The 14,143-nt window shown below is 38.0% G+C and overlaps 1 protein-coding gene across 2 annotated transcripts; it reads right to left on the reverse strand.

Annotated features, from left to right (window-relative positions):
- Positions 1-471: 471 nt before the first annotated feature.
- evx2 (even-skipped homeobox 2) lies at positions 472-9,819 on the reverse strand. 2 transcript variants are annotated; one of them, XM_016668726.1, is made up of 3 exons: positions 9,701-9,819; positions 3,839-4,080; positions 472-3,370 (listed from the first exon to the last, which is right to left on the reverse strand). In XM_016668726.1, exons 2-3 carry the CDS (start codon positions 4,022-4,024, stop codon positions 2,753-2,755), a joined length of 804 nt encoding a protein of 267 aa, XP_016524212.1. In that variant the 5' UTR covers positions 4,025-4,080; positions 9,701-9,819; the 3' UTR covers positions 472-2,752. The 2 variants fall into 2 exon arrangements, with proteins under 2 accessions (XP_016524212.1, XP_007546566.1); XM_007546504.2 differs by lacking the exon at positions 9,701-9,819 and adding an exon at positions 4,488-5,584.
- Between the last annotated feature and the right edge of the window lie 4,324 nt (positions 9,820-14,143).

Below are 14,143 nucleotides of genomic sequence, written 5' to 3' on the forward strand. Positions count from 1 at the left end.
TTAATTAATACAGTCATTGATATTTTAAATACAGAGTTTAACATAGACCCAAAAAAAAAAAAAAAAAAAAACTTTTTAGAGGGCCGTGAAGAAATGTTCTCCATCTCAATATTAATTCTTAATTTCGCTCAGAAATTTGAACTATTGTTGAATTTACAGACCAATAGGCAGCTCCTTCCAGTGTTAAAACATAAAAAAACATTCATCAGGTCACACAAAATAAATTATATATATATATATATATATATATATATATATATAAAAAGGAAAAGTGTTTGGAAAATTGCCTACCATTTACATTTAATTGTGTTTCTTTTTTCTTGAGATCAATAATCCAGTTCTCAGCTATCAGTAGGAATATTTGCAATTTTTTTCTCTTTTTTTTCAAACAATTCACATGTTTTAGAATTAACATATTGTTGATGTCCCAACAGGAACAACTAAAATGCACATTTTTAAAAATTCTTACTGCTTTTTTTTTTTTTTTTTTTTTACAGGTGCAGACACGTTGTTAACCATTGTGGGGCCATCTGATCGGAATCCAGTCCCATCACTGTGTGTGCAGAACAGGTCCTATAGCAATTATATATATACTGGACTGATGTAATGAGGTTCGGTAATGTAAATAAAGCAGGTCCTGCTGTGTAAATCCAGTCCCACCCCCCCTCCTTGTTTGGAGCAGAAGATTATTCAAGGAGCTCTTGGAAAGCTGCTTTATCTGAAACATTTTAAAGCCTCCATGTGTCAGCCGGTCTCCTCGTACAGGGTGCCAGGAGTGTCGCTTTGTTCCAGCTCTTTTGTATGTCTAATGACTTCCCTCCGCGGGTTGTTAGCACTTGACAGCGGGTCTCAAAACGACGAACTTTTCTTGCGGCCGTGTATTCAAAGGAGCTCCATCTAGGTGCGATGATTGGCAATTTTTGTCATGATCCTCTCGTTATTAACATAAAAATTGACACGGAAGACGCGATGTGAAATTATATGCACCTTCTAGCTGATTAGGGAGGTCCCCACAGAGCAGAGACTGGGTGTTGGAGAAGCTATATTGCTGCCAAAATATCAGTCTGTTAGAGGCCTTAGTGAAGAAAGATGGACCAAGCTAAACGAAATAATAAAAACACCTTCTGCTTTTTAAAGTTTGACGGAATGTACTTTGAAGCTGACGTAAATAGTCAGGTAAAAGTTGGATTTTCAATCCTTAGAAATGTAGGCGTCTTTTAGTATGAAATGGCACCCTGATTGAAAAAGCCGATGTAAACTAATTAAACTGGGGGGTGTTTTGTTTTTGTTTGTAATCAGACAATTCGTCACGTTGCCAGTTCCTACGTCCATTTCGTACCCAGACAGGTCAATCGGGTTCCCTTCTATTTGCATATCAGTTCATTTCTGTGGATAAGGTTTTAGTGAACTTTGTGTCAGTTCGCCCCTTACATCACTTTCGTACACACTTCTTACCATTTATTTATTTATTTAGCTTCCATTTTTGTGAAAAATAAAAATGTTTAACGAGTTGCTGCATTTTAGCTAATTTCTCCAGGTGGGTGTTTCTGGGATGAATTATGGATGTTTTAATTCTTGTGTAATTCTTAGAGATATGCAAGATTTTACCTCCCTCATATTTCCATTGACTATGACTCCAATGCATATGTGATCCAGTCCGAGTAATGGTAATTTCGTCATTCAATACTTTTCTCATTTTGTTCGTTTTGTATGCAACTTTTTTGGGGGGGGGAGGGATACGAAACAGTGTTGTCTCAAGGGACTATCCTTTAGTGAGCATATCAATTTGTAAGCCACCAGATGGAAGTTTTCTGTCGCTTTAACAACCAATTATTTAAAGCTATTTTCTTTGTTCTATTTTAAGGAAATGTGGTCATATGTCGCTAAGTCAGTGCAGAAGGTTGCGATGAATTGTTGTGATTTCATCAGATAATCTTTCGGATTTTATAAGAATAAGCTGGTCTTTAAAAGGGGATAAGAACTAATCTAAATGGCTATTATGTTCCAACACGGTGTTAATAGGACGTCTTTAGCTAATAATATAACACTGAATTAAAATATACGGGAAATTTGAGAATCGTTATGATTTTTATCTCCCCTACTAAAAATATTTAACTACGAACAAAACTAAATTCATATGCAGTCGTTTAAGTGAAATAAGCAAAAATGGAGGTAATGGACGAAATATGGGAATACATTTTTCAACATGTTATATTATTTTTTAAAAACTATTTCTTAGAACCCTTTAACATCACTGATTTTGATTTTGATCTGCATCTGAACCAATATTGCAGTTTTTGACTCGGATCAAACCGAAATATCTCTGAACGACCTCCTGCAGGCAGATATTTTTAAACTGAATCATAACACATTCCCTTACAAATATATAGGAGCAGACTGAAGAAAACCCCTTTAAATAATCTCTTCTCAAAGCAGGAAGGAATGGACTCGGGGTCAACACGAAACATCCGGTGGAAGATAAAAATGTTGGGCACGAAACAACCAAAACAGCAAAAGTTAAAAAAAAAGAAAAAAAGAAAAATGGTGGAAGGGCGAAATAACCAGCCAAGAAAAACTGGTCTACTCGCATGACAGGGGCACGTCTTTTGAAAACTGTTGGCTATATGAATGGCAATATTTGATGTCCACTTTTGCTGTTGTTGTTTTTAGAAATAATAGAAATGAAACACTGTGTCTGTTTACAACGCTTTGACGCACACGTGTCTTTAAAAACAGAGGCAAGGGTGACCAGTTATCTGTTAAGTGAGCTCTCCTCTCGCTGATCAGGTGATGGGACTGAGGTCTTGCTGAGAACAGCGGCGGAATACGGCAGAAAGCTGCTCTCTGATCTCTGCGTGGAAGCCGTGCAGGTAAAGTCAGCGCCGGCGCTCCTGGAGCCCAGCGCGCTAGCGGCCTGGCTGCTGCTGTGGCAGCTCAAGCACGAACAGGGCCCGGAGGCGGACGGAGCGCTAACCGCAGCCGCCGCCGCAGCCGCAGCCGCCGCCGCGGAGGCCGCAGCCGAGCTGTTTAGGCCCGCGGGCGACTGGTACAGTCCCGGGTGTCTGAAGCTGCACAGGAGCTCTGGCCGCGAATATGGATGGGAGAGGGCGCGGAAGGTATCAAGAGGCCGGATGGAGGTGGCGAAGGGTGAAGAGGCGGCTCCGGTGGCCGCGGCGGCCGCTGCTGCCGCCGTGACGCCGACGTGCGGATAGTAGTGCAGAGGCATGTGCGAGTGGAAGGGGTATGGTAGACTTCCTGTGGCGGCCGCATGCGTCATCATGTAAGTGTAGAAACTGGGGTCTGCAGGATGGGGCCAGGACATGGCCAAGCGCTGCCTCTTATCCTTCATCCGCCTGTTCTGGAACCACACCTGCGCACAGAGTCAGAACAAGGCCCATATTGAAGCTGCCGTGTTGCTTTCAAGCACCACGTTTAGAAAAGGGAAGTGTGTGCTTGAGCGTGTGCAGCAGGAGGGACACACACATCCCTGCTCTGACGATAAATATTTATTAGAAACGCTCCCGTTTTTATGAAATAGCAATAAAAGTGGGATTTAGATAAGATGCAGCTCTTACTATGAACAAATTCGTTTTGTTTGTGCAGTTCATTTGTATATAAAAAATGTTTAAATGTAAAAAATAAATAAATAAAAAATAAAATAAATAATAATGATAATAATTTTGCGTGCACGTTGGATTAAAATAAAAAAAATCCCCCCAAAGACTTACACTAATTACTAAAAGATTTGCGTAAAACTGTTAACTTGTAAGATCTGTTTCAGCTGTTTACACCACAGTTATTTTTTATGCCCATTGAGCATCATCTTTTGCAGCCTCACCTTAATTGTTGTTTCGGGCAGATTCAGCGCTGCGGCTAATTCGCACCTCCTCGGTCTGGAAACGTAGTTTTCCCGATAAAACTCCTTTTCTAGTCTCCCGATCTGTTCCCGGGTGAAAGCAGTCCGATACCTCCTGACCTGGTCGGTGTTGGAATTGTTGGATCCTCCCGCCGAGTTTCCGTTCATGTTCGTGAGGGAGTTCGAGCTTGTGTTGGAGGACGCTGAATTACTGTCAGAAAAAACTGAAAAATAAAAAGAAGAATTATAGGCCTATGCTTATTATTATTATTATGACCTCGCTAATAAAATCTACAAGAAAAAAATTAACTCTTGTGCGTCTGTGTGGGCCCACTACTGCATATTTTTGATCATTTTATTTTTCCTTATTGTACCAGTTTATGGTGCACACGCAAAAGAACATGCTCAAAAAAAGAAAAGAAAAGAAAAGAAAAAGACAGAAAAATAAGAAAAAATCTGAAAATTTATTGTACTATTTTTGCTGGAATTGGAAGAAATTTAAATGTAGAATTATGGAAACAAAACACATTTTCAATTGTGTGATTTTAATTTTTGTAAATAACTCCTCCGAAAAAAAATATACATATACACATAAATTAAAGAGCGGTATGCAGGCAACACAAAATCTCACCCTTGTTGTTTTCCTTGTGCTGGCTCGGCGAGCGATGCGCAGGGCATCCAACCTCCACATCACTATTTATGTCTGATTCTTGCGAAACTTCGGAGTAAAGACTCATTTTCTTTCTGCTCTCCGACGATGAAATCTCCGCAGAAGAGGCGTTCTCGCTGCCGTGGTGCGTCCCGAAAAGACTTTCTATTTCAAATTTGCCTTTCGTCGGGATGTCCCCGAGATTCCCATGAAGGGAAGCCGAGGTTATTCTCGGACTGAGTCGTCCACCGTGTTGGGAGTTTTCCAGGGCCTCCAGAACTGAATTTCCCGGCGCGTCCCCGAGCCTCTTCCCCGCAACAGGACTGTGCAGACCCCTCTCCATCAATATCATCTCTTTTCTTATCCTCTCCATCATTAAGCCGTGCCAAAAAAAAAAAAAAAAAAAAAAAAAAAAAAAAAAAGAAAGGGGAGGAAAAGACACTAAGACACAACACTTGTCCAGGGATGGGGCTGGCGCACAAATGAGTTGTGTCAGAGCTAAATCCGCGTGCAACTCTGCTTTACCGTGTCTGGATCAACCGTTTTATAAGCAAGACGCAAAAAAATGTAAGAATCTGAATGCAACCGAGCTGCAGGCGCACATCCTTCCTCACATGCAGCAGCGGGAGGGGAGAAGAAGAAAAAAAAAAGTCATTCATCAAAAAAGTGCTCGATGTCCGTTGTTAAAATGCTGGGCTGACGCTGCTCCAATGATCATTTATTGTAACAGGTTTATAAGCAAATAAATAGGAGAGGGCTGTCACTTGATGATGGAGGCGGCCTTCGGTCAGACGAATAATATCCAAGTGGAGAGGGAAGAGAGGAGTGAGGAGCGAGGTGCGCGTCCCTGGCTTGATCTCTGAGTCTGTTTCAGATCGCTCTTGGGTTTGGCCTCTTGGGGGGGAATTGACAGTCTGATTAATAAAATGAGCGGAGCAGCATTTCCCTCTTCATTTAGGAATATTATTATGCTTTGATTCTCTATTGTTTGCCTCCTCTCTTTTCGCCCTCCCCCTCTCTAATCCTCATTCTTTTATTTATCCCGCTTATTACTTTTGTTTTTTAAAATTATTTTTGCAACTCCCTTTGATACAATATGCATTTAAGTTCCAAGATTATAAGAAAAACAATTATTTTTTTCCCCACCCATTGATTAAACAATTTCTTCTTTTTTGTCTTTTGTTGAAATATGTCACATTTTTCCACCTATAAAGCTTACAACTATAAGTTATGTTTTACAGACGGAGCTTCAGGAAGACAAAATACACGTTTTTATGGATCCCCTGACAATAGCACAAAATATCTTTAGACCGTGGATAAAAAACGTAAATGATATTTTAAAAAGCCTGAACGTATCAGTCAATCATTTAATGACACCCTGTTAAATAATTTTAAAAAGTTCGTTTCGTTGACGGATTGCTGTTTTATTTGGTCTTTTATTTCTGCATTTAAATCGAATTCAACTTTATTTTTATCATGTTTTTTGCCTTGATTTTTGAATGAATTTAATAATTTCTTCTGATCCTGAACAAGTTTCTAAGCTTTCAGTAGTTGTTTATTATAATTGTAGTTTCGTTTGTTTAACATGCTTTCTTCATGTAATAATATATATATATAAAAATCAATACCCATGCATCGACGCATTGTTTCACGATTTGAAAGGAATATGAAGACGCCTTCAGTTTCCTCTGCGCGTCCTCTGGCGCCTCCTACAGGTTTTTAGTATTAACTACTGTCTTTGATATCAGAAGCGGTTCATTATATGTCCTGACTTGTGTCTTTCCTGACCTTTATTCGGAATATTCACAGGAATTGTTTTGCATGCCAATGTCTGTAGTTATTTTGATGAAGCAGTTGCAAAAGAAAAACAGTCTGTAACTCAGACTGAATTTTGAATTATAAACGTGCCTCAATATCAACATATCCAAGTTATGCAAGTTAAGATAGTTCAAATAATAATCATGGTTTGACAGAAATATTTATTGAGTTTATTTTTTTTATCTCAAAACATAGATGAAATAACACAAATATGTTTGTGCAGGGCCGGTCGGAGGCATAAGTAAATATCGCAACTGCTGTGGGCCCCCTGCATTGTCTGGGACACCCAGCAGGAATTGTTCACAAAGAGCAAATTGACAAAGACATCAGCTGTATGTCACTTAAAATCACCATAGTTTGAAAGTTATAATAACAAAGACAAAATAATTCATTCATTTCTGCTGTTTGTGTCTGACCTTAGAAAATAATTTATTTGCACTTGTGAATTGATTAGCAGGTAATGGATTGTTTTATGTGATTGTGAGCAGAACATCAAACTTACCCTCTTCTCTGGTATGTTAAGTAAATAAATACATAAATAATGAACTGCATAAATGGGAAGTATGGGGTTTATCTGGAGGTACAGTGTGTGCACAATCCGATACTGGAAATGATATAAAAAAAAATCAATATCAACTAATATGCAGTTTATATTTTATGTGAAAGTGAATGCATTTCACTTATTGCCACCACAGCTGTTCATTCTTTGTATGTCTGCTATTTGTCTCTTGCAACTTTTCAGTCTTGGATCTTCTCTTACGCCACATTCTTCTCAGTTCAGGGCATGTCTCTACGGTACTAAGATGACTATGGTAAAACGAATTGGTGAAAAGTTTCTTGTGTTGGGAGTGATCCATATGTTTTTGATTAACTGCCAATGTGGCGACCCATTTTTCTTTTTTTTTTTTTTTACACATTTTCATTTAATATCCTGGTATTTTAAAGAATTAATAGAGCCACAAACAAAGTTTTAATAAGGTATTCAGTGAGTTTGGAATAAAAACAGGTCCACTGCATCTCAGATCCACCATTTTTGGCAGGTGTGAGGCTCTTTGTTTCACATCAAACTCACATGGGGTGTTTAATTCTTTGACAAATAGCAAAGTTTAAATTCTGCTAAAGGGCTCAATCTTTTGTTCTGTTAAAGTTCTGGTGATTTACATCCAACATAATTAGATTATTTGCTCAATGAATCAGATGTCACAGACACATAGAAACGTTTGCACTAAAGGCAAACCAAACAAAGTAAGACAACAATTGTCAGAGTTCCAAACTCTTTGACAAGAAAATAAAATGTTATTTTTAATTTTTTAAATTTTTTTTTATCATTATCAAACTCTTGGCAGTGTATATACAGCATAGTTCCGAGATAAATTGAAGAACAGTTTTGCAGTTCAGACAAAATTTCTCCACTTATTAGGTCTAGGGCAATAGATTCAAGCTTTTATAGTGAGTGTGTTTACAATGATTGCACTTAGCGGATCATAATTTTCTTTAAAGAGTAAAATTCTGTTGTTGTGGTACAGCTTAGTTCTTCTCTTATAATAAAGATTATGGGAACACTTGAACATAGATAAATACATTTCTTTACCATGACAAAGACGAGCCTTTTAACCTTCTTCATGTTGTTTAAAAGGTTCCGTTTAAACCGTCTCTTGATTGATGCGAAAAGAAAGCAAAAGCAGAACTCTGGATGTGAAATGGCTCTAAATTTCATTTATGTTGTTCTATTATCAACTGTAGGAAGTACATGCAGGAAAAAAAGTTATATTTTCAAGTGGAATATTGTAACAGCAATAAACTTATACAGGGATAACATCAACCTCATCCTTAGTGACCTATATCATTGGACTACAAAGAGGTTGTACATTTGAAGGCCACATTTAGAATGAATTTGCACTGAAGATATAAAGATTCTTTTGACCATGACTCAAATCCATGCTGTTTCACTGAAAATAAACAAAAGCTTTTATATCTTTTATTATCATAAAAGGAAGAAAGGCTTGGCAAACCAATTAGCATATTCTGTCTGATTTAAAAAGAAATCTGTCAACTTTTCACATAAATATACTTTCTCTGCACAAGTAAAACAGAAAGTCAGAATGAATCCCGTTGGTTTATTACTAGCATATTTCATGGCTGCTGATGATCCATTCAGAAACTTGCCAGAAAGAGATTTTGGAAATGACTGATGAAAAATTACCTCAGACTGACCAGTTTTGTTGGACTCAGTCTCTCTCCAGTGGTCAATGGAGGAACTGCAACATATCCCTATAAAGAGCCATTTGTTCCAAAGGTCCAGAATCCTGGTTTCCAGAGCTTACTGTTCTTCATGTTTTAGACATTTTAGAGATGCATAATTACATTGAAATCCAAATCGTCCTTAGCTGTTATGCAAAATCAAATGATATAATTTTCCCTTTGCACAACAAAAGGAAGCACCACAAAATACTTTTATGCGGTTGTGTTGCCCTGGGCAGAAAGCCACATCACCCATTTTCAGGATCTTCAGTGAAAATCCAGTTCCAATAGTGAGGTTTAGAAATGTTTTTTTTCTTTCCTTTTAACCTCCTTTTCCTACTTTCTGTGTGGTGAAAAGATAAACTTGGGCAATGTTTGTCCAATTTCCAGTTCTTTACCACCTTCAAAATAGTTTGTTTATTGATATGGGCTGCTGTCTCAAAACTGTGGAAAAGTATATGCCCCTTTACAAATTATTCTGTTTTTCCTGTTCTTGTCTCACCCAAATGTTTCAGACTATCAAGGAAATTTGAATATCTGACAACCCAGATAAAAAACAAACAGTAGTATTCAAGTTGTAATATAATTTAATGAACAAATCCATTCCAACTAACCTGGGCCTGTGTATCAAAAGTGCTTTGTTGAGTCAAAAGAATATTTGTGAAAAACCATTTAATTGGAAAGCAAAGTTCAAGTTCACCAGCAAGTCCAGGTGAGATGAATAACAAACTTAAATAGAACCAGTCTGACTAAATGAAGTTGGCTAGAATATAATAAGCATGTGGTAATAGAAGACATTCAGTTAGTCTGTGTGCAGTCATTCAAAAGGCTTTGTGACTCCAATGAATAACAGGAAGAGCCATTGTCCACAAATGGGAAAAACATGGAATATCGCTGAACCTTCCTGGTCAGCCTACTAAACTTGCTCTACAAGTGCACTGCATACTCATCCAGGAGGTCAGAAAAAAATCCCAGAGCAACATCTGAACACTCACAGGTCTCACTCACCTCAGGTAGGTTCAATGTTCGTTATTCAACAACAAGAAAGAAAAGGTGCAAAAGTGGCTTCCATGGGAGAGTTACAAGATCAAAACCCCTGTTGAAACAAAGAACACAAAGACTCTTCTCACACTTACCAAGACGCTCCTTAACGACCTTTTACCATGTAGCTCCAGCTCCAGGGTTAGTGTCCTGACAGGTTTAGATGTGTTTGTGCTCCAACACAGCTGATTCCGATGTGCCAGCTTTGTCCGACACATGTCAAACCTCTGCAGAGGCCTGCTAATCAACCTCATTTGAGTCTGGTGTGGTGGCCAAGGGAAAGGGCTAAAACATACCGGCAACTTGAGGACTGACTTTGAAAAAATATCCTGTGGACTGGTTTGACAAAAGTTTAACTTTTTGGAAGGTGCGTTTCCCATTACATTTGGAGTTACATAATTGAACAACAGTTTGGAAAAATACAGATAATGCTGACCAACATGATAGTGGTAACATCATCGTCTGGGCTTGTTTTGTTGATTCAGTATTACGCAACATAGTTTATGGAACTCTTCTGTTCTCTTGTAGAAGATCTGGTCACTAATTCACAACCATCAACTCAAGCACACGGGGTTGAAGAGCAGACTTTAAAAAAAGAAAAAGAAAAAAGAAGACTTTGGAATGGCCAAATTTAATCGTTGACTTACATCCAATTAAGTTACTGTGGTTTTACCTAAACAGGCTCTAAAACATCCCAGTGTCATAAAATTAAAAAAATTCTGCAGAGAAATTTGGACCAAAACTCCCCCTGAGGAGTCAATAACATTGGCAAAGGCAATTACATTTAAAATACAGGCATGTTTTTTTTAAATTATCAGGTTGGCCTAGATGACTTTTTTTGCTCAATAAGCTAAATCATAATTTATTTGGAAGAAATTTGTCTCGTATTTAAATTTGTTTAATTATATGAAACATGTCAGTGAGACAAAACGGCAAAAGTTTGAGACAGGACAAATTGCAATGTCAAATATGAGCATTGTTGTGTTTGGTATGCTTTTGGAAAACAGAATCAAAGCAGATGGGAAGAAGGATGAAATGCATGGAAATCTTGGTAAAAAATATGAAGTTTGGAAAGACTTGACAGTAGAGTGGTTCACCTTCCAGCATGGGAATGACATTAAATGTGCTCAGGGGTGTCAAACTCCAGTCCTCAAGGGCCGCAGTCCTGCAACTTTTAGATGTGCCTCTGCTGCACCACACCTGAAAAGAATAATTAGGTCATTAGCAAGGCTCAGGAGAACCGATCTACACAGGGAGGAGGTAATTAAGCCATTTCATTCCACTGTTTTTTACCTGTGGCACATCTAAACACTGCAGGACAGCGGCCCTTGAGGACTGGAGTTTGACACCCCTAGTTAGATTCATGCTTTTCAAAAGAGTAGTCCTTTTGCAGCTCGCTGTACTAAAAGGTCATTCACTGAACTATAATTGAAATCTAAGAAGCAGTGGTCACCAAGTGGTTATAAGTACCTCATGGAAATATTGTAATATTACGATATGATATTGGCTGGAAACACAGCCAATATCATATCTTACTGAAAATACAAACTCCTGTAGAAACTTTGGTTGAGATGAAAGGAGCATTTTCATCAGTGTAGTTGGCATTTAATTTTGACTTGATCCAAATCATTAATCTGCAGGAAATTTGACTCCAATAGCATCAACAAAGGAACAAATATTGAATATTAAAAATTAAAAAGTGGTTCAAAGGATCCGGATAGGTCCACACGGAGGGATAAGTATTGGGTCGAAACATGGTCAAATGTGTAAACCTTAAAACGTAATATCGTCTTAACCAACAAGAAGATTATTTTTACTTATCAAACTGTCTAATTGTCAGTGTTGGAGTAGTTTAGAACATTCGTCTTCCACAAACGAATTTAGCCATTAACTACTCTGATTGCTATCCACATAGGTTTCTATAAACTAAAAAAAGGTCAGTAGCGTAGCACGAACCCCCCTTTTGTTACAGGAGCCGCATAAGAAAGTTTTCTTTCCTTAAGCGAGAGGGCCATCTAGTGGCAGCTTCTTGCAAGTGCAGAAAACACAGCCAGCAAAATGGGGGGTCAGTTGTTCAGGCCCACCTTGTTTTTTTAAATTTTTTTTATTATTATTTTTTTTTTTTATAAAGGATAAGTCTTTCTATGTAGATTCAAGCATTTTACTATTTACCGTAGAAATTGGTTACAGAAGATTTACTTTTTATTTTTCCGGAACCTGGGAGGGTTTTCTCATATTGTCTCACATTCTCAAAAACATAATGCTAGATATTACTAAGTCGCGGATTATTTCTTAAAAGTGCATTTGGTGTATGCTTGTCTCAATTTTTGCTTTAGTTTGTTTAAATGGCGCTAATACACATTTGTTTAATATCATGGCGTGTTTTTTTTTTTTTTTTGTTCCGTTTAACGCTTTGTTGCTTTGTTTCATTTCAGGACGTTTTGCAACATAAATAGCAAATGATGTTGCTTTCGACTTGGTCCAAATTTCAGTTCATATCAAATTAATGAATTTTTAACATCCCATCAAATCATTAAAAATAAGTCGATTATATATAATTAACTTATGCAAGTTAATTTATTTATAAAATGTGTTTTATTTATAAACACACACACACACACACACACACACACACACACACACCCACACACACACACACACTTATATAAATGTGTTCGCTTTCTAATAACAGTAAGTGGTTCTGAAGACACAAAATAGAACTGTTTGTATATTAGCATAAAATGCTGATATGGCCTGCTGGTTGGCAAAAACGCAGGCTGCTGTCGAGAAATGTATTCAGAAGTAGCGCCTTTTTCCACAGCAGTAGTTTTAACCAAGACTCTTCCGTTTATTTAACTCCCCACTTTTCCTCGTGGTTTACTGTTTCCCAATTTAAAACGTGCGATCGTATTGTTCTCTGTGAGCTCCATATTAAAGTGGGAGCTGCATCACAGCGGATTATTATCACCGGCGATAATAAACAAGCCGCGTTTTTACATCAAACGAGCTGTTTAATTTTCCACTCAGTAAAATTAAATTGCTTATTTGAGAAATCACACTCCGCAGTGAGTCTCATCCCGCTTCCGTCTCCTCACTGTAATAATAGACAGATCGGAAAATGTTTAGCTGGAAATTATCTGTTTTTTAATTAGTGCCTAATGGCTCTTCTTTCGAGATTTAATTTGTTTGAGCATGATTAACTCACGGCTTCATAATTAACTTTGCAAATATGATAAAAAATAATTCAGTTTGCTCCTGATAATGAACACTCGAGTCTAGTTTTGTTTTAATGCGCAATAAAGCTTAGAATTGTTTGTAGTTAGCACAATAAAGGTGATTTTTCCACATCCAAAGCGCGTTGCTTATTAACATTTGTGTCTTAATATTAGGCAAAATGAAAATACTTTTTTTTTTTTTCTTTTCGTTTGTTGTGCTTCTGACTAGCTGTACGCTGCTGAGAGTCTGGACGTTTCGACACGTTTCTCAGTGCAAAGAACTTGAACGAGGGGAGCAGCAAGTTTATTACCAAGGACAATGGACAAGGAAGCGCTTCAGTCAAAGGCCATGGAAATCAGCCAGACTTGAGCTCCTCACTTTGGCTCCTGGCACCGTAAACACGGGGATTGAGGAGCTGTAAACGACCCTAAAACGTTGTCTAATTTTGCAATTTAGGCGTTTATGAGGAGTGTCCGTAGCTTTGGAGCACAAAATTAACTCAGAAAAAGTTAATTGGCTAAACAGGCAAATACTAACATTCTGATGCGTTTGATTCGAGGAAAGATCGAAACGATTACAGGTTGCAACGGCGGCGTGGCGCTGAATTAATGTTTTCTAAACGTCTGCGTAAAGCACATTTTGAGACGCTTACGAAAAATATGACTGTTGTTCAACCTTTGTATCCAAGCGAGGCATCAAACTGTGTGTGGGGGAAAAAATCACAACATTTCTGATAATTTAGACGAGCCGCATGTCAATGATGAGATAGCTGAAACTCCGCCATTAATGAAGAACTGACTCTAAGGTTACTATCTAAATGCGCTTATATTTGACTGAGAAAGGGGAGGAAGAAGTCGGACACACTTGTAAAACAGATCGTTGCAATTTGATCAATAAGATTGAGTTTAACACCTGAAAGACTCTTTAGTAAATTAGTCGAATTTGCTTTATTAGTTTTTAAATGCATTTCTAACTAATAATGAAGATAGTTTTCCTTAACTGATCGGGCCTCGAATGCTGACAAAACTAAGAATTGTTTTCTGATTTCGGCACGAAACGTTGCTGAAACATTAACGGAGCTTTTTAGGGGTAAATAAAGCCAGTTGGACATGTTTTATTGTAATATCTACATTAACAGGCTGAAAAAGGAAATATGAGGAGTGTGTCAGGCTGGGGGAGGGAATGTTACACTAGAAGGGCTTGAAAACTGTTCTGTATATCAATTGCTGTGTGAACTGTTGCTCGCACACACGCACACACACGCACACGCACACACACACATACACACACACACACACACACACACACACACACACACACAC

This window comes from Poecilia formosa, unplaced genomic scaffold (assembly GCF_000485575.1).
Source record: "Poecilia formosa unplaced genomic scaffold, Poecilia_formosa-5.1.2 Scaffold16, whole genome shotgun sequence".
NCBI lineage: Eukaryota > Metazoa > Chordata > Actinopteri > Cyprinodontiformes > Poeciliidae > Poecilia > Poecilia formosa.

Coding starts and splice junctions, on each gene's coding strand:
- evx2 (XM_007546504.2), bottom strand. CDS start 4,881: ATGATGGAGAGGATAAGAAAAGAGATGATATTGATGGAGAGGGGTCTG. Junction 4,081..4,487: donor GCACAAGGAAAACAACAAGG/GTGAGATTTTGT, acceptor TTTATTTTTCAG/TTTTTTCTGACAGTAATTCA. Junction 3,371..3,838: donor TGCCCGAAACAACAATTAAG/GTGAGGCTGCAA, acceptor CTCTGTGCGCAG/GTGTGGTTCCAGAACAGGCG.